This window comes from Lepisosteus platostomus, chromosome 16 (genome assembly GCF_059453375.1).
Source record: "Lepisosteus platostomus isolate fLepPlt1 chromosome 16, fLepPlt1.hap1, whole genome shotgun sequence".
Lineage (NCBI taxonomy): Eukaryota > Metazoa > Chordata > Actinopteri > Semionotiformes > Lepisosteidae > Lepisosteus > Lepisosteus platostomus.
The window spans coordinates 8,752,181-8,773,518 of NC_142626.1; the positions used below are offsets into that span (position 1 = coordinate 8,752,181).

General features: G+C 44.8%; 1 protein-coding gene across 5 annotated transcripts in view; it reads left to right on the plus strand.

Annotated features, from left to right (window-relative positions):
• The window catches only part of LOC148646815 (NLR family CARD domain-containing protein 3-like), an 83,582-nt gene that overhangs the window by 4,019 nt on the left and 58,225 nt on the right, over nt 1-21,338 (plus strand). For all 5 annotated transcript variants that reach the window (XR_015927770.1, XM_088609194.1, XM_088609197.1 and 2 more), the window contains exons 3-4: nt 2,628-2,934; nt 3,319-3,394. Coding sequence is in view for 4 of the 5 variants with exons in the window: in XM_088609194.1 (XP_088465320.1) it covers nt 2,628-2,934; nt 3,319-3,394 (383 nt within the window). In the remaining variant the exon portion in view is untranslated. The remainder of the gene's footprint in view (nt 1-2,627; nt 2,935-3,318; nt 3,395-21,338) is intronic.

Sequence of the window (21,338 nt, forward strand, 5' to 3'; positions counted from 1 at the left end):
AGCCTCTCCAGTGCTCATCATATTGTCACGCCCGACATCCCTCCCTAGAGGGCGCTCCACTGCTCTCATTATCGTTCGTGTCATTTAGCTCTCCAGGTGTACCCTTTTAGTGTTATTATTTAAAGACCAGCTCCTCCAGTCCTCGGGGCTCATCATTAGGGTAAGATGTCGCGAGGCCCGCCTAGCACCAGGAAACCCTACGTCCGTCTCCTGAGGGCATAGGCCTCATCCCCGACACCTCCCGTTTCCTGAGCCCGGGGTCTGGAGGATCTCGCCCCGTCACCCTTGGACCTCCATGTTTCGTTCGTCTGTGTGCTCCCCTCTCTCGGGGATTTTAACTTTGTCGCGTTCCAGGATGGATTTCCAGTTGATGGACTTTCGGACTGTGCTTTGACCTGCCCTTGGACTCGTTTGGATTTGGATGCCGTTTTGTCTTCCCCGTACACTGTCTCACGGACTGTCACTATTATTTTGTGCACTATTAAACCCCTGTGTGTTCCTTTTACCACGCCTCCTGTTTTCTCCAGCTCTTACCGCATCGCATAGGGTCTTCTACAATATCTGACACGGGTTCCAGTCCGTGTCCGTTACAGAATGATGAGCCTATGCTAGACCCCGCGAGCGGTAATCTGGAACACCCGGACCCTCATCTGGACCTTTTTTTTTCAAGATGCCCTTCCTGTTTTCCTGTCAAGATCCATTCCTGTTTCGCTGGACAAGGTATTTTTTGTGGATTTTTTTTTTTCTAAAGGAATTCTTGGATTTTTTTTTTCCTGGACCGTTTTGTTTCTCCGTTTTTTTTTTCTTTCCCCGTTGGAACTATTTTGAGAGTGGACAGCCCTACCGTTTTGTATATAGTATTCTCCGGTTTTATCTCTTGTGTATATAGTGATTCTGAATTTCCTTCTCTGGTTGTATATAGTCTGTGCTTGTGATATTCTTGTTGATAGTATTGCCCTTATTTTTAATTGTGTAGGGCGTCAGGAGCCGCCCTTGAAGGGGGGGGTACTGTCACGCCCGACATCCCTCCCTAGAGGGCGCTCCACTGCTCTCATTATCGTTCGTGTCATTTAGCTCTCCAGGTGTACCCTTTTAGTGTTATTATTTAAAGACCAGCTCCTCCAGTCCTCGGGGCTCATCATTAGGGTAAGATGTCGCGAGGCCCGCCTAGCACCAGGAAACCCTACGTCCGTCTCCTGAGGGCATAGGCCTCATCCCCGACACCTCCCGTTTCCTGAGCCCGGGGTCTGGAGGATCTCGCCCCGTCACCCTTGGACCTCCATGTTTCGTTCGTCTGTGTGCTCCCCTCTCTCGGGGATTTTAACTTTGTCGCGTTCCAGGATGGATTTCCAGTTGATGGACTTTCGGACTGTGCTTTGACCTGCCCTTGGACTCGTTTGGATTTGGATGCCGTTTTGTCTTCCCCGTACACTGTCTCACGGACTGTCACTATTATTTTGTGCACTATTAAACCCCTGTGTGTTCCTTTTACCACGCCTCCTGTTTTCTCCAGCTCTTACCGCATCGCATAGGGTCTTCTACAATATCTGACACGGGTTCCAGTCCGTGTCCGTTACACATATAGGCATTAACAGGTGTTGAGAGAGGAGATTAATGAAAAATATTGGCACTGTTCACAAAAATAAACTGGAGAGAACAGGATCAACAGGGCCCAGCTCTGTGTCCTTGAAGAGTGACCTATTAAGACTCCTGCACACTCAGCACACAGTGCTCTGGCCAAATCAAGACAGAGCAGAAGGAAGAATATGAAGCACCTGGAATATCTCATTGTCTGTACTGGTACAGCAGAATGAGACCTCAGATCAGGGAAATGGTTTCTCCACCATAAAGCATCACACACAGGTGTCTCCCATTCCCAGCATGTCTTCAAGGTCATGTGAAGACCTGATAATGGTGAAAGGAGCAGGACAGTGATGTCTGGGAGCTCCTGGTCATGAACTGCCATGGAGGCAGCTGTTACAAGAGGGCTGTTTGGCTCTGGGTTGTGAAGGTTCACTTCAGCAGCTGGAAGGTGGAAACTCAAAACAATAAAAAAATAGTAGGACTTGTTAGATTTCTCAACATCTGGTTTTGCTATTTTATAGAATAATATATATAACATGCCATTTTAAATCTAGATAAAATGTTAATTTTTAAAATTCATAGAAGTAAACCTGTAATTTCAGAGACAAAACAATATACAGTATTTTCCTGAGAGGACAGACTGTGTCACAGCAGAGTGATTTAGGAAAAACACACATTCTTAATAAAGAAAACATGTAACAACAACAACAGAATATCAATCTGTTTACATGAATAAGACAATTTACTTTAAATTGTGGGTGTGTGTCTCCTCTTGTCCAGAGCTCTGTGTGTGTCTCTCCTGTCCTCAGCTCTGTGTTTGTTTTGTTTGTCTCTCCTCTTTCCTCAGCTCTGTTTTTCCCTCCTCCTGTCTTGAACTCTTTATGGGTGTTTCCATGTCTTATTTCTCCTGTCCTGAATTCTTGTGCCCTGCATTTTGTTTGTGCAAGAAGCATTATAGAGGGGTTCAGCATGACTTCTGTGACTCCTGGTCTCTGAGCTAAAGGCACAATGTGAAGATCTCTGACTATTTTCTTTGCTCACAGATCTGCTGGGCATGAAAACATGTCCTGTGATTTCTGCATTGAGACGAAGTTCAGAGCTGTGAAACACTGTGTCACCTGCATTGCCACCTACTGTGAGACACACGTCCGACAGCACTACACAGTTCCAGCCCTGCAGAGGCACAGACTGGTGGACATCAGTGGAGACCAGGAGCCCAGTCTGTGTCAGCAGCACCACAGAGCTCTGGAGCTGTTCTGTAAGACTGATCAGACTCACATCTGCAGTCTGTGTTCAGTGCAGGAACACAGGGGCCATGACACCATCTTTATGTCAGAACAGGTAATGACACAGTTAAGAGACTTTAGTCACACTTTTTGAAATCAGACCTGTGCTGAATATTGACACACTTTTCACCAGCTGATTCATAGTGCTTCTGTGTCTCTGTGCTGTGCTGTCTGTTCCCTGTGCTCACAGACAGAGATCTGTAGTGACCCGTGTGGCTGAATTAATACACTCATCACTGAGGGCAGCTGAATATCTGTGTGCTGTTTATTTCACATGAACTATACAGTGTAAAACATTAGTGACCAGAACTCAATATCTCAGTTTAAAAACACTTCAGTATGGATGCTGTCATTCTGTCTCTATGAAAGCTTCAGATCTCTTGATTCCTTTAAATCTGCCAATTTTAACTCTTCCAGAGGTCTTACCTTTTTCTCTGCTCTGCATGTTCAGGATGTGAGGAGGGCTGTGACAGGTGAACCTGAGGATTTCTGCACAGGAGGATTCCGGGAGACTGTCCAAACAGGTTAGTGTTTAAGAGTGTCTCTCAGGAGAAGGACACACCAGGTCTCTGTGTGTGAATGAGTGTGCTTTGGCAACTTGAATCAAGTAAACATAATAAGTCTTACCCACAGATTCTAAATATACAGTCTACACTTTATTGATACAACACTAAAACATGCATAACAAACCAACAAGAATAAAATAATATATTTGTGAATCAATCTGCTTTAATATGAATTGTTGATCATTCACTCAGTGGTTAAAGATGAGCCAATAACAAAGCTAAAATATATCAACTATTATTATTGTCTAACTTGTAGGTTATATGAATCTCAGTGTCATAGATATATCAGTGGTTAAATCACATTCATATTCTCAAAGACAAGTAAATATGCATTTACTATCCTGAACTACTTTATTAAACACAAGTGAAATAATAGTTAAACCAAAGAGAATTATAATGTTAATATAGAAGTTTTGTACTCCTAAATCAAGGAACTTGTGGGCATTGGATAAATTTGAACTTCATGCTGACGTCAGAGCTGAGCAAGGTTCATGCTGTAGTTTCTCCAGTTGCTTGCTCTGTGCTGGGAGTGTCCTGGTGGATAGAGAGAGGAAGAGAATGATTTTGCCTCACATTACTGAGGACAACTCTGCAAGGAAGTTAGCATCTTACTGAACTCCAGTCTCTAAAACCATCTGTGCAGTCATCTGCTTACGGGCAAAGTAAGACCATGGAAGACATGGTTCGTCTGAGCTGCAGCTTTTTACTGAAGATGTTTGGATATTCAGAATAATGACAAAAGAGCCCAAAAGGCAAAACATAACAATCAGTTTGTGAAAAACAAGATTTCTTCTGTTTTTTACTGTTGCACTCTCTCAACCTGAAGTCTTTGAACAAGTCCTGACTCAGACTGCTTGCAATCACATTGTTGGAAAAGTCAGATTGCCAGGTTAGCTGGAGAGAGAAAAGCTGAGCCAGTGAGAAAACCAATGAAATGATTTGTGTGCAACCCTATAAAACAGGAAATTACAGTTGGTAATTGCCTGGGATGTCAGCAGAAATATCTAGATACCCTCTAGGTCTGTCATTGGGCAATCATACAGATTGGAAGGTTAGTGAGGTCTGACCCATTGTCTTCGGTGTTATTGTCTTGGTGAAAGCAAAAGTATGATTTTTAGAAATCGTTAATAACAGCTTTAAAATGTCTAATAACTATAAATTCTATAATAGCTCTGTTATGACTATACCAATATGGTGTCTCTCAGCTAGCTGTTGCCCTGGGAAACTTACATTCTCATGAGGGCTCCCAGTTTTCCAGGACCAGCTGCACAAACCAGACTTTCCTTCACTGATCTCTATTAATTCCTAATTAACAATTATCCCATTCATTACTCAATTTCTCTTTCCCTAGTTAATGTCGAAGCTTCACTTTAACAGTGCTTTTTCATTGTTCATTTCACCCCCTTGACTCCCTTTCTGTACTCTAGTGCTTTTAGTTCTCAGCTTCATTTGTATTCATTTCACCCGTCCTGTCTGCACTCCTGTTCTCCAGTTCCCTGAGATGCCTCAGTGGCTTCTCTGGGTGCCCGTCCTGCCCTGGATTTCTAAGCATGTTTGCACCCCTGTCTTTGGTTCTTGACACCAGGATTCCACTCCGAAGTTGAATCACTGTTTTCCCTTGGAGGTCAACACCAAGAATCCGTTCCAAGACCGAGGTATCCAAGTGTCCTCCTCTTTTGGAAGCACAACACAGGATTCCTCTCTGATGCAGAGGCTGCCCAATTATTGTCTACAGGCTGATTTGCCAGGGCTGAGACCACTAGGGTGGATGTTGACCACCCTCACCTTTCATCGCTGAATCAGTCTGTTCTGACTCCAGTTCTAGTTTGTTCCAACTAGAGATTTTCTCTGCCCTGCAGCACTCAGTTTCTGACTGCACAGCAGCTTCCGGCCTCCACCCTGGAGCCTTGGACTCTTCTCTTCTGGCCTCCTTTGCTAGCAGTTCTGAACCACTTCCAGGAGGCAGCTTCCATTGTCCAGGGCCTCAGGGGTCTCCCCATGCAGCCTCATCCTGTTGTTATCCCTAAGAGTCCTGCTCTGGCACTTTAGTTCTTCTTTTCTTTAGATAGATAGATACTTTATTGATCCCGTGTGGGAAATTCTTTGTCCTCTTTCCTGCAGCCTTTCTGGCTCTTTTTCTTCTTCACCCTTTTCTCTCAGGCTGTTGGGGTACTTTTCTCTTCCCAGTCTCCTTCCTGCCAGGCATCCTGTGTCCGCTCTGTCTGGAGAGCATTTCCCTATTAGCCTGGCCTCCCTGTGGATTCCTGTTCCCGAGCTCTGACTGAGACTGCATCTTGCAGCTGTGTTGTCCCAGGGCTCATCACAACTGCCAAATTGTAAAGATATGCTAAGAATATAACTGAGTGTTAACACAATTAGAGACACCTGACCAATCAGAAAAACCCCAGACTAAGTATTGAACTGCTATATAACACCTGTACAGAGCAATAAGAGAGATAGACCTTCCTTCTGCACTAAAGAGAATGACCTCCAATCTCTAATAATAACTATAACAATATTTTTATTATAGCATATTTCATTCCAATGAATCTCAATGTACTTCACAAAAAGAAAAGCTTAAAAAAGAACTCAGGAAACTTAATAACTAAGAAGGAAAAAGATAGGAAATTAGTAATAGTAAAAGTTGATAGGCTTGGTGGTAAAGAAGGGTTTTAAGATCTATTTTAAAGTTCTGGTTGGAAATTGCTTGTCTGAGATGATGCTTTGCCTAGACTAGGGATGACATAATCTGATTTCCTTGCTCTTGTCAATATCAGTGATTTGGTGGGAACGTCTGTGAAACTGTAGCTGAGTAACTGCTGCCTACTTGAGGGAATGGGAATCTGTGAATGGAACTGTCTCCTTATTTTAAAAATATATCTTCTAACCAAGAGAGACTGTTTTTAACTAAGGGATTCTCCATACTGGAAATCAGAGTTTCCTATAAACAACAGAATGGCAAACTCTCTTAATAAGGTTCAAATAACTAGAATCTGGTGTTTATGGGTGACAGTAATCTGGAAAAGCATGTCTTGCCTTTGGTGTCTCCTTTTTTCTCTTCTGTGTTCTTCCCCTTGTCTCCTTCTATCTCTGTCTTTGTAATCTGTTTCCTGGATTGTTGATGACTCTTAATGATTTACCTCTAACTTAATTAACCAGACTTCCTTTGATCAGTGTGTCTCTGTACCCCTACAACTCAGCATACACCTCAGTTTCTTTCTTGCTTTAAAGCTTCTGAGATCTGCATGAATGTTTTAAGTAGACAGATGTTAATGCCTATCTCTAAATTCTAAGACACTTCAATCCAATAGCCATAACAATTTACTGTACAATGCATTACCCTACACTGTACTGTTCAACAAATGAAACACAAAATAAATACATAGTAAATAAAATAAGATCATGTCACGACCAGGAATCAGAAACCTGTTACCAGAAAATGCTCTAACCAGTCCCCAGCACTGACTTATTCCACAAAGCATGTCTTAATCAATCAGTCTCAGCTGTCGCTTAACTCACCCTAATCTCCACTCCTCATAAACCCTCAGCATCAGTCAGCGCTCGGTATTGGTTTCTCCTCTGGAGCTCTTACTGTACCTCGCCTGTTGTTCTCATTGCCTTACTAATTCTGAACCTTTGGGTTTTGGATTTCTGCCTGCATAACGACTATGTCTTTTGCCTAGCGATGTGGATTTTATGCCTAAAGCTCGGAGATCACCGCACAGGGTCCTGAAATACTTTTTAGCAGCTTGCCATAACAGATAATTAAGGTCTTTCCCTGACATAACTACATTACAGGTTAGTCACAATTTTCAGCAGAAAAGCATGATGCAGAAGATGTAAGAGGATGAAGTAGAGCCTTATGTAACACAGGTTATAGGTGTCCCTGTATCAGGTCCACTCATAGCCTGCTTTGTCCAGGACTTAAACAGTCCATTTCTTTCAGAGGCTCCCTATGTTTTGTCTCTTTAAATTGTCACCTGCTGAACATTGTGCTGAAGGGAAAAATGGTCCATTTAAATTCATTTAAACTTGCATTTAAAACCTAAGGATTTTGTGACAGACTACCCTTTAATGGTAGCTAAATGTTAGGAACTTACACACATGAACTCTCGACTTGACTTGACTGGATCTTTTGCACTGCGTCTGGACATATATCATTGTATTTAGCTGCTTTAACTCTAATTTGGTCTGTAACTATACGGCTTTCTTAAACTTTTTGTACCTTACGAACAAGTAACAGTGGAATGAGACCTCAACTCTGTTGTGTCCATTTTGGCTGGTCTCCCCACTCTGTCTTGTTTTTTTACTGGTGAGCCAACACAGAAACATTTTGCCAGCTAAGGTTCTCATTTCCCCTGGCTAACAGGGACCGTTAACTCTGTAGTGGTTTGATGGGTTTACTGAGACAATTGTTAATTGTAGCAGTAATCACGAGGTTGTTCGTTGGGGCTTTTAGAAAATCAATCGTCAGAACAACTTACAACGCACACACACGGGTTCAACACACGAGATACATTTATTAATATAAACTGTGCACCAAACATATACTAGTCTGCCTGGATACGAGCGGCAGACCTTACTGTGAGGGTTATCAATATACGAGGTATATAATCTCGAAGAGATGCAAACACAAAGAGATACACAACAGAGAATATATGTCAATATATATCGTTCGGTTACCAAATCGCTAATCAGTGTTATTACCCACTGTTACTCTAAACTCGGAAGTAAATACAGTACTCATGAATTAAATTGATAACAACTTGTGTTGAGGTACAATTGAATTCTCGAGACGCAAAGTAGAACATGGGGTTTACTTATCCACTGTGTTTGGATTTGGAATTTCCCGGCACGAACACCAAACCAGCTGACAGGCTCTGTTGCAGCCTCTGTTCCAGCGGTTGTCCAATGAGCGTTGTGTCGGCGTCCTCTGGCTACCGGCCAACCAGTCAAGGTGCAGCTCGGAGTAGGACAGACGGAGGAATCTAACTGCGGAGCGCAGAGCAGTCGTTGCTCCGAGGGGATCTACCAGCAGTCCGACTGGCTAGTAGAAAGTCTCTATGCACAGAGTGTGACCGCGAGTCCTCACAAGTCACTCTTTTGCCTGGGAAGAAGCTGGTTCGTTCCCAGTCCAGCGCTGCTTCTGAATAAGGTATTCAGGTTGTCAACGAGGGTCCAACTGTAGGCTGCCGTTGATCAAGCGGAGCATTCACGTTGGTAGAATTCTGAGTACGTACGGGATCCTCGGCCTCACGCTTAGAACAAAGTCCAAGTCCTTTTGCAGACAACAGCAGTTGTCACGTGATTGTCTCTGAGGATGCGCGAAAATGGCCAAGGAGAGCTCAGAACTGAGCTTGTGCTCCCTTTTTGATCAAGACCCAGATGTGTGCTGATTGGTTGAGAGTTTGGCAGGCATTGGAGACCCACGTGGTATTACCACGCCCTGCCAGTCCCTGATTGGTTGGTCAAGGTGAGATATAAGTCACTTACTCTTGACACTTAGGAATGTAGTCCAGATGTCCATTCGGCACTCCCTAGACTGATAGGCGCCAATGGATGACCATTGATCATGATAGCCAGGCTTAGCTAATTGCATCCCCGTCTGGGAGCTTGTTTCTTATCAAAAGAAAACATCTTAAATCAGCTTGCATGAATTCTTTCTCTGTGGCTGCACCACAGAGATGGAGGGTGAGATGGGGCCTCTTTTAGGAGCATACCAACGCTTAATTCTGTCTTATTAACAAGCATTGCCGCTACATATCCCCCCTTTTTGAAGGTCACGAGGTCCTGAGGCGTTGTTGCCTTCGAAACAAAAATAGAGTTAAGTGATGTCTGTAGTACCCCGGTGGATTCTACCACCCAATATTCACATTACCTCTCGAGAATTTGTACAGGAAATAGTGTTGGAAAGAACATTGCGTATACCTGCTCTCAGTTATAAGGTACATAGAAATGAGGCATCGGGCGTCATCATTAGCCCTAGACCTTAAACTTCCGGCAGTTCACTATCAGTATCGGATAGCTCTGCAGCAGGCAGACGTTTGGGAGTGGTTACCTGATTTCGGTGATAAACCATTGCTCCCTTTGTCTCATTCAAACTACCCCGCAAGGGTAGTGAACAGCATCCAACACATTACCCCAGCCATGATCCAGCTACCCAGCAGCAGTGTCAAGATGACCACGTTTATTGTTCCTAGCGCCCCAGAGGATCCACAACGACTGTGCTTGGGACCTACCAGTGTAGTTTTTAAGTTTGTGTCGTTAAGAACAAATTCGACTACCTGTACACCCTCAAGACTTACTGTCTCTTGGATTCTCTCATCCAAGTCAACGCTGTGTCCTCTGAAAGCGTCCACAATTTCGAGTTCCGTTTCATACAGTTCTGACTCCAGGTGATATAGTGCTAAATCGTTGAGATGCACTATAGCTCCTTCAGGAACTTGTAGAAAAACTGTTTGGTTGGGTAGCTGCACTTCGGTAGCTGTATCATGTCTGTCATAGGTTATTGTAACCATTAACTGTGGTGTGCTAACCAGCCATTACTTTCCCACCTGCTCAACCTGGGGTTCCTTAACCTCACTTTTGCTCGTCACTGTGGCTTTACACTTTTCAGTGGCAGCCCCCTTTCTGATACCACACAACCTCTGAGTTGTGTCCCTAAGGAATGGCTTACTTGGGCATACCCAGTGGATATCCTTGGTTGATATACACAGTTCCAGGTTTGGAACAAGGTACAAATTTGGATCATCCTCCTGGTAAGCTACGAGCGGTGGGGTGGTCAACTTCACATGCATGTCCCCCCTCCAGAAGCCAACGTTCAATATAGACTTGAGTCTATAGATATCCTTGCTACTCACGATGGGAAGGTTCAACAGGAAACCTATTTCCTTGGCTTCGGGGTTGACATGTATGGGAATGGCACTGCCTAGACTGTATGCAAGATGTACTTGCAATGGCTGCACCATCTCGGAAGTGGTTGTCTTCAGTACTTCTTCTACTAAGGACAGTGGAACCAAGTAGGTTGGAATCTGTCCCATGGCTAGGCTAGTTACTGTGGCACTAAGCTCCCTAAGCAGATCCTGCATCAGCATTCTGACCTGTTGCACATAAGCATAGTCCCACTGTAACACGTCGACAATCCTGCCCACGGTGTGGAGGGTGTTATTTAACACTGCTGCATGAAGGTTTACTGCTAAAATTGTGCCCTGTAAGGTTTTCCCTAGGCTTTCCAGCCGCTGCTGCTGTTGATACAGCTTGTCATAAATTTCTGGCATTTCCTTACGTAACCCAGACACCTGCCTTCTCAGGGTGGTCAGGGTGACAGTGTTAGCAGCAAACAGACCCGCTGAAAATAGCGAACCCACGGCGGAGGCCGCAGCAATCAGACCCCCCAAGAACCTTTTGGGGCGGCTGAGGCCTGTCATCTCCTCCTGGGTGACTGTTGTCTTCCTCTGCTGGCATATATATGTGTATAGTGTCTAGCTGGGCATGCCATACAGTATCCCCAGCCCACTGCCTACCATGATAGGACACCCTACTGTTCATGTTGATGTGCTTCCGAAACACATCATGTGGGTCCAGCCGTACATACACTCGCTGAGTATATGTTCTGCAATTTGTTAACAACAATCTGGGAGCATCCTGCAGGACTATGCCGGTAGGAGGACCGGGTTCCACAACTTCAAGGGGCTGTGTCGAGGCGATCCACAGTACTGTCAGGACCAGCCGTGGCAGTTTTAGGATTCCCATTCTGGAACAACGATGAGGCACATGGTACAGTTCCACTATATTTTTGAATATATTTTCCTAGCAGGACCTACACTACAGTACCTAACTACCTGCAACTACAAAGGGGCACCCCCCTCTTTGATCGGGTTTAGACTTTTAACCCTATTCTGTGTCCTCCGGCGCCATTTGAGGTGGGCGATACAACCGGAGGTGGTTGCGATGCACCCACTTGTAGACCAGAGATTGCCTTCCCTTTTCAATCCGAATTCGATAAGCTACCGGTGATACCTTATCGACAATCTTGTGGGGTCCTTTCCTACTGGGTAAGAACTTCCGGGCCACCCCCGTGTGTTTGACAAATTGGAAGTACAGGACCTTGTCTCCTACTTGGAGTTCCTGGTTAACTGCCTTTCGGTCATAGTATGCTTTCCTACCCTCTGCACTCCTTCCCAGATTGTTCTGGGCAAAAGCAAAGGTTGCCTGCAGATGTGCTCGCAGGTCTGACACATACTGATGGGCCGTAGCAGCCCCCGTCGTGCTCAGGTCCTCCACCCCATAAAGACAGTGTAGGGGAAGAGTCATCTTCCGACCTGTCATCATCTCAAAAGGTGGGACCCCCGTAGAGCAATGGGGCGTGGCTCGGATGGCCATCAGAACCAGGGGCAGCTTAATGTCCCAGTCCCTACTGCTGGTGGAGACAAACTTTTTGAGCATACTAACCACCGTTCGGTTTGCCCTTTCTGCCTGGCCCGAGGATTGAGGGTGGTAGGAGATATGCAACTGGGCCTTGACCCCAAGCATATTCCACAGGGTTGCCATTACTGTAGCTGTGAAATGGGTTCCCCGATCCGAGTCCACGGTCAGGGGGAGTCCCCATCGACTGAACACATGGTTCACCAACAGCACTGCAGTTGTCTCTGCCGTGTCGTTGGGTGCTGGGAGGCACTCAATCCATTTTGTGAATGCACACGTAACAGTGAGGAAATATTTGTTCCCTCTGGATGACCTCACCAGCGGCCCCACCCAATCCATTTGTAGATTGGACCAGGGGAATGTCATGCCCTTTATCTGGAGTGGTGCACGGTGCAAGGGCCGTGATGGTTTGAACTGGCTACACGTTAGACACCCCTTTACATACGCGGCGATGTCTTGGCCCATGTGAGGCCAGAATGCCACCTACTGGATAGTGTCGTACGTGGCCTTGATTCCCCGGTGACCCCCACAGGGTTTGTCATGAGTGTATTGGATCATGACCCCCCGATGACAGCGGGGAACTACCCACTTTGGGACACCTTGTGTAACTGGTACACAACCCAACAACCCCTTTATAATCTTTAGGTTGTCTTTCATCTCTGCCAGCTCCTTCAGCTCCGGAGACTGGCTCAGCACCTGCTCGGAAAGAGGTTGACGCACTGGGTCAGCGATATGCTGATACATTTGCCCAATTGCTGGGTCCTGTTTCTGCATTTCCGCAAGATCGGTGTTAAAACCCTGTGACCCAAGCACTACAGATTGAGGGTCAGCTCCGACATCCTATCTAGCCCTGCTTCGGGTGACCGCCTTGACCTCAGCCACGGTTTCTGGGGGTAGCCATTCCTGCTGGAACTGCCAGGGTACACCCTCTAAGGCGCCAGATTTGGCCAGCCGGTCGGCCTCATCATTCCCGTCTTTGTCGGGTCCCTTCACCTGAGAGTGTCCCTTCACCTTCCTCCAGTAAACCATCATTCCAGCCTCGGTCGTGAGCTTGTCACTGGCCAGGAACAACTCTTTGTTCTTTACTTCCTTGCCCCGGGCATTTTTCATGCCGTTACCCTTCCAATACGGAAGATGGGACACAAAGCTATGTCGGGCGTAGTTCAAGTCACTACAGATGACAAATTGTTTAAGGCCATTTGTCAGGGCCTGCTGGAGGGTGATCAGCACCCCAGCTACTTCCGCATACTGACTAGTCTTTGGTCCTAGCTTATAGCGGGTCGGCCCACAGGGAGTATTGTCTTGCCAGACTACTCCTACCCCTGCTAGCACCTGCTGTTCGTGGCGAAAAGAGCAACCGTCAACATAGGCCATGGGTAAGCCCTGGCCCACGTTCTCATCGTAGTACCGATGATTGTTCGGTAGCTCAGCAGCGGGAATCATTTCTGGAGCTTCCATGTCAGTGTCACAGCCGTGACACACTTGACCCAAAGCCAGGCCCTGTCCCAGGTACATTTTCTTGCTCTGTGCATAACGTACCTCTATCTCATAGCCTTGTAGGGCCATCATCCATGCCACAATCCTGCTATTTGACACCCTGCCCGCTTTCAGTCTCTGGCTATGCAGGAATGTCACAGGTTGGTGGCATGTTTCGATGATGATCTTTTGTCCCCCAACATAACTACGGAAGTGTTCTACCGACCAGACCGTAGACAACAGGGCCTTCTCGCAGTCCAAGAACTTTTGCTCCACTGGGCTCAGGGCTCGACTGGCATACGCCACCACCCTTCGCTCTTGGTCATATTCCTGACTCAGAGCAGCCCCAAGGCAGTGCTCTGAGAACCCTGCTTCAAGGTAGAAGACCTTATTTTTGTCTACCGGCCAACCAGTCAAGGTGCAGCTCGGAGTAGGACAGGCGGAGGAATCTAACTGCGGCGCGCAGGGCAGTCATTGCTCCGAGGGGATCTACCAGCAGTCCGGCTGGCTAGTAGAAAGTCTCTATGCACAGAGTGTGACCGCGAGTCCTCACAAGTCACTCTTTTGCCTGGGAAGAAGCTGGTTCGTTCCCGGTCCAGCGCTGCTTCTGAATAAGGTATTCAGGTTGTCGACGAGGGTCCAACTGTAGGCTGCCGTTGATCAAGCGGAGCATTCACGTTGGTAGAATTCTGAGTACGTACGGGATCCTCGGCCTCACGCTTAGAACAAAGTCCAAGTTCTTTTGCAGACAACAGCAGTTGTCACGTGATTGTCTCTGAGGATGCGTGAAAATGGCCAAGGAGAGCTCAGAACTGAGCTTGCGCTCCCTTTTTGATCAAGACCCAGATGTGTGCTGATTGGTTGAGAGTTTGGTGGGCATTGGAGACCCACGTGGTATTACCACGCCCTGCCAGTCCCTGATTGGTTGGTCAAGGTGAGATATAAGTCACTTACTCTTGACACTTAGGAATGCAGTCCAGATGTCCATTCGGCACTCCCTAGACTGATAGGCGCCAATGGATGACCATTGATCATGATAGCCAGGCTTAGCTAATTGCATCCCCATCTGGGAGCTTGTTTCTTATCAAAAGAAAACATCTTAAATCAGCTTGCATGAATTCTTTCTCTGTGGCTGCACCACAGAGATGGAGGGTGAGATGGGGCCTCTTTTAGGAGCATACCAACGCTTAATTCTGTCTTATTAACAAGCATTGCCGCTACAACTCCCTGGATGCTCACATAAGGAAAACATGGCTTCACACAGGTCACCAATCCCTTAATAACTGATTGAGCACACATTCTCCCTGGGTATTTAGAGTATCTGTATGCCTCCCTCTGGTGTCCTGTTCATGTACTTGACTCTCCAGATCTAGTTGCCCTGCTAGAGAGACATAGAAAACTTAAACTGTTTTAATACAGTAAGAAGCCTCTTCAAGGCCCAAGATTTCAATTTTACTTAATTTCTGTTCCTTTGTTTTGGTAATATTGTAAAAAAGGCATTATTTCAGCCTTCATTACAATATTCTTTTCTTTTTCACATATCCTCTGTTGATAGATAGATAGATAGATAGATAGATAGATAGATAGATAGATACTTTATTGATCCCGTGAGGGAAATTGCAGTGCAACAGCAGCTTAACACACACAACACAGCCACAGTGTAACGAATTATATACTAATAGTACAATACATACAATACAATACAAGAGTTACTCACAGTCCGGACACACAAGAGGAAACTAGAACAGAACAGTACACAGAAAATCGTATCACACGTATGAATATAAATATAGATGTAACCATAGATATACATATAAATATAAATGTATTGCACAGGTCCCTGGCATATATTGCACAAAAGTGGTTGTAAACGGGAAAAAGAAAAAGAAAAAGAAAGAGAACAGATGTAGCAGTATATGTGTATATGCGTTTAGTCCAGAAACAGGTCACTGTCGCTGTTGCCTCTGCCAAGACGCAAGGTGGATGCGTTGTACAGTCTTATGGCAGACGGCAAGAATGACCTCCTGTAGCGCTCCCTGTCGCACCGTGGGTGAATCAGTCTATTGCTGAACGTGCTCTTCATTCCTGCAAGCCTGTCATAGAGGGGATGGGAGAAGTTGTCCATGATGGCCTCCAGTTTGGACATCATTCTCCTCTCAGCCACTACCTCCAAGGGGTCCAGGTCAGACCCAATGACAGAGCTCGCTCTCCTGATGAGCTTGTTCAGCCTTTTGGAATCTACTGCTCTAATCCCAGAGCCCCAGCACACCACTGCGTAGAAAATGGCACTCGCTACCACCGACTGATAAAACATGTGTAGCATCTTACTACACACATTGAAGGACCTGAGCCTCCTCAAGAAGTAAAGTCGGCTCTGTCCGTTCTTATAGATGGCCTCGATGTTCTTAGACCATTCCAGTCTATCGTCGATGTGCACTCCCAGGTACTTGTACGAGTCCACCATCTCCACGCCACTCCCATGGATGTAGACAGGAGTAGGTTTGACCTTTTTCCTCCTGAAATCTACCACCAGTTCCTTTGTCTTTGTAACATTCAGTTCCAAGTGGTTCACCCCACACCACTCCACAAAGCTGCTGACCAGTCCTCTGTACTCCTCCTCCTGCTCACCCTTGATACATCCCACAATCGCAGAGTCATCTGAGAACTTTTGCAGGTGGCATGACTTTGAGTTGTACTTAAAGTCCGAAGTATAGAGGGTGAAGAGGAATGGAGAAAGAACTGTCCCTTGAGGTGCCCCTGTGTTACTCACTACCAGTTCAGACACGCAGTTCTGAAGTCTCACAGACTGTGGTCTGCCCGTCAGGTAGTCAGTGATCCACGAGGTCATGGAGGCATCGACTTGCATCTCCTCCAGCTTCCTCCTTAGAAGTAAGGGCTGGATGGTATTGAAGGCACTGGAGAAGTCGAAAAACATGATCCTTACAGTGTTGCCAGCCCTGTCCAGGTGTGAGTAGGCCCTTTGCAGCATGTAGATGATCGCATCCTCCACACCAACACTGGGCTGGTAGGCAAACTGTAGGGTGTCCAGTGATGAGCTGACCATGGGTCTCAGGTGGGATAAGACCAGTCTCTCCAGTGTCTTCATGATGTGAGAAGTCAGTGCAACTGGTCTGTAGTCGTTGAGGACAGAGGGGCGCCCTTTCTTTGGTACCGGGACCAGGCATGATGTCTTCCAGAGCACCGGGACTCTCTCCAAGCGCAGGCTCAGGTTGAACAGTCGCTGGAGCACTCCGCTCAGCTGATCAGCACAGGCCCTCAGAACTCTGGGACAGATGTTATCTGGTCCTGTGGCCTTACCCCCGTGCAGCCTCTTCAGCTCCTTCTTCACCTGGTCAGCTGTGATGGTCAGCCTGGCCCGGGGGATGATGCTCATAGTGCTTTCAGTGCCGGAGGTGTTAATGGCGGAGGTGTTGGAGAGTGGCAGCTGTGGGGGATGGGTGGGTGAGCAGCCGTCGGGGGTTGTAGCTGTAGGCGGCCATGTTTGTGGGGGGATGGAGGAGGTGTTGGGCAGTTGCAGCTGTGAAGGGTTAGGGAGCGTGTGGCTGTGGGGGGATGGGTGTTGCGCCACAGAGGACCCAGAATCAAACCTGTTAAAGAACTGGTTCAACTTGTTGGCCATCTCCAGGTTCCCTTCTGTTGCAACCCCAGCCTGTTTGAAGCCAGTGATCTCTCTCATGCTGCTCCATACATCTCTCACCCTATTCCTTTGCAGCTTGTCCTCTACCTTCCTCCTGTAGGCATCCTTGCTCTCTCTTAACTTCTGCTTTAGCTCCCTCTGTACACGCTTGACCTCTTCCTTATCTCCCCTCCTAAAGGCTCTCTTCTTGTCATTCAGAAGAGCCTTCAGGTCGCTGGTGATCCAGGGTTTGTTATTTGAAAAGCAGTGTACGTCTTTGGTGGGGATGGTGTTGTCTACGCAGAAGTTAATATAGTCAGTGACACAGTCCACCATGCTGTCTATGTCCTCCCCATGTGGTTCGCACAGCACATCCCAGTTGGTGGCCTCCAAAGCACCACGTAGATCCTCCATAGCCTCCTGAGACCATCTCCTCACGGTCCTCATGGTCACAGGTTGGCGCTGGACAATAGGCGTGTATAGTGGTGTAAGCAAGACAAGGTTGTGATCTGATCTGCCAAGGGGGGGAAGGGCTGTGGAACTATATGCATCCTTAGCATTGGCATATAATAAGTCCAGTGATTTGTTTTCCCTGGTCGGGCACTTAACAAACTGGTGGAAAGTAGGCAGAGTGGTGGAAATAGATACGTGGTTAAAGTCTCCTGAAATAGCTATAAAAGCGCTTGGGTGCTTTGTTTGTAGCCTGGCTGTGACTGTGTTTATGACGTCACACGCTACCTCTATATATTGGTGGTCCTAATATATTTTTACCTGTGCTTGTTACAGTTCATTATACTCTATAATATGTTGAACATCATCTTCATTTCTTTCTTAATGATTTTATAAAGTGCTTTATTTTATTTCAATGTCTGAACCACTGTTTCTGCACAGTTATGGTATTATGGTTTTTGATAGTTGTAAAAACTAATGGTTGTTTAGAAGGAGTCCTGAAGAGCTGTATTTTCTGACTGCAGAAAGTCCCTCAGAACTACTGTAGGTTAAACTTCCTGCTTCATCTGCTCCTGCAGGAACTCCACTCTGACTCTGGCAGCCAGCTGCTAATCCTCAGTTAACTGGTCCCAGCTGCTGGAGCACATGTGTCCTAGTGGAGCTCTGAATCCTTGATCATGTAAACTCCACTGCTGCTTCAGCTGGGCTTCTTCAACCAGATTCTTCATTGGTACTTTCCCTTAAGCCTTCTTACCTTTAGAAACCCTCATTAAGTTGAGCTCCTTCCCTCTGAGCTCAGTGCACACTGGGGTCCAGTTCTGCTCCTTTTTGTTGTTGCAACTGGTTCCCCATCTGAATTTCCATCCATCTTCTTCTTCCTCTTCTTTAGTGGGCTGCAGACATTTGGCACCACCTCAGCCTCTCAAAATGACTAAATAAATAAAGCAAAATTATTCAGTTGGATATATAAGAATTATTTTATTATTATAGCCTCTGTGAATAGTGTTTTTTTAACAGATTTACATACAAATTAACATAATCTATATTTGATCTTACTACTTTTTTAAGTAATTGTTACAGCTGGAACAGTAGCAACTGTGTTTGTATGTGTATATCCAAGTGTCTAGGGGTAAAGGGGTGTAACTTTAAGGATATTTTTTGGAAGCAGGTGGGTTCTGGTGAGGGACTAGGAAACGTGATAAGGGTTGGTGCAAAAAGTGATAATTGTAAGGTGAATAAGTGACTGGATGTAATTGGACACGATAACACACAGGGTAAGGGAACTAGAGTGGTGCCAAAGAAAAGAAAATAAACAAAATGGAGCTGGCTAGGACAGTGAGGGAAAGCTAACCTGACTACAAAAGAAAACCCGAAACACACGGTTTTCGGCATCTCCTACACCCTAGCTAACCTGCACTGACTACCCAAAACCATACAAGACAAATGGCACTCACCCATACTAAACTAGTGTTACCAATACAAAATCAACTAAGTGTGTAGAATGTACCCAACAACCTAAACTAACCTTATACACAAAAGTTCACACAAAAACACAAGTGAACACAAATACAAACGAGAGTAGACAAGTAACAGGGTACAAAAGAACACAGCAGTTGATACAATAACAAGTTTGGGAAAGGTAATAGCAAAATAAGGATAAACACAAACAAACGAAAGTACAAAGCGACGAACAGAAACCAACAAAACAACAAAGCCGAAGCTAAACGAAAATACACACACACAAAGCAAGCCAGCGAAGCGAAGCCCAAAGCCGAGCGGGACCGAAGTCAAACAAAAGGCCTCTTCCTTCTGAAAACCTCCATGTTTTATACTGAATAAGATGAGTTGTGATTGGTCGAGAAGCTAATTGAAGATGATGTCATATGGAAACAGTGGTGTAATGATGGACCAATGGGGGAGGGAGAGCAATAAAAGTCAGAAGTGTGGAACATAACAACAAAAACACACATAGACCACACACTGGGATGTAACAGTATGTGAAAGTAACTTTTAGAAAATACTCTTGCCACAATAACAAAGGCCATTGCTACTTATAAAGCCTTGATAAGTCTGCCCTTTACAAGAGTGGTATTCAAAATCCTACATACTGTAAGAGTTTATGAAATCCTAATTAGAAGATAAAGAATCCTGATTGTGAGTCAAAGTCCTACCCATGATTTTCCTTTTCCTCGTAGCACCAGAACACTGCCGTAGATAGTGTATATCCTAACAATGTGACCCAACAATATGCAAGACACATTATTCCATGAATAAATAGAATGCTTATACAATGTATTATAAAACCACCAACATCGACATAGCAGCTGCTTGTTTTTCAAACTTTATTTGAAAGACTAAACTGAAAATGCTCAGACCAAGCCTGTGTAGTAATACTGTACACCCCCAACAACCACATCACTGGTACAAAACACAGGTATGACTCACAATATTAGGTGATAAACAGTAGAAGCTCAGTTATATTCAGCATTGTATTACCAGTTACAACAGACACATATCTTTAAAAAAGCAAAAGTTATTAACTCTATTTCACACTCATGCATGAGATCATGATGTGTATTAGCCATTCAAAACTACTGGCCTGGTTTTTTTTTGCTGGTTTTTAAATAAGACATGTTTTTAAAGTCACTATGTATAATATATTTTCAAATAAAAAACAAAAATGAAATTGTTTTCTAATTGATGTACACATGACTACTAATGATTCTATAAACTGAATTTCATGATAAACAAAAAAATATAGTTACTGTACTGTATGACTAGTGCAGGAATTTACTAATGGGTGAACATATAATTGTTATTATTAGAACAAGATACACTGTATGTTAGACACAATGGTTTGTTAAGGATTCACTGTGCCACCTGGCAGTTTTACAGAGTAGAGCAGTCCTGCATCAGATTATTTTTTTTAAAAAGATGTCGGTCAGTACCTTTCAACATACCGTGGCATTGTAGTATTGTAGTATCTTGCAGTATTAGGTTTTTGTCTATGATCGGTCCCAAATAATTTTAGTAATTGACATATATTAAGTGAGTTGAAGAGGAGGTGGGGGGGGGGGGGGGGGGCAGCATTTTTTCTGAAATCAATGTTCAGTTCTTTTGTTTTCAAAATATTTAATTCCAAAGATTTTTACCCAGTTACACCACTAGAGGTATCAGTATTCACATTGCCACGTGTGGTTCAAAATGCACGGTACAAACCCGTTCTGCACAGAATTACCCACAAGTCACTGCGTTGTATCGTGGTACATGATTGGCTGGCCAAAATGACAGATAGGGGTACTCTTGGTTCATTGGTCGTTAGTGAAAAGATTTAATCATTTAATCTCTTTACTGTGCATGTTTTAATCCGCTTAGTATTAAATATATATATGGAATTTTACAACTAAAGGGAAATTTTAGTAGCTGAGCATAAAAAGAAGAGGAGCATAACACGTCTGATGGTCATAAACGATATTAATTTAGGAACATAAACATATTATGTAAACTGTATATTGCTGGTATTTGTAGTTTAAAGAAAAAATACGTATACGTAAAAATCAGTATTCCAAAATGGTTATTTTGGAAACAATTTTACGTGCTCCTTCTGACTATATTAAGTTAATATACTTTGTAAAAAGTTCTAATGTTTTAACCTTTTCTGCGAACACACTAGTTATCAGAGTAAACAAAAGCGTACGTTTAGAATTTGATTAATAGGGAATATAATATGGAATTGTGTATCTAAAGAAATTAATAGTATAATTACATTCATGTAGTGTAGCTCAAATGATCACAGTAGTACACTTTCTTTGGATATGTCTGCTTCAGTTTTACTCATTTCTATGTGATTACATCTGTGGTGTGATGGCTTAAGCTTGTGCCTTATATGCACAATATATTGGCAGTTCAAGCCCA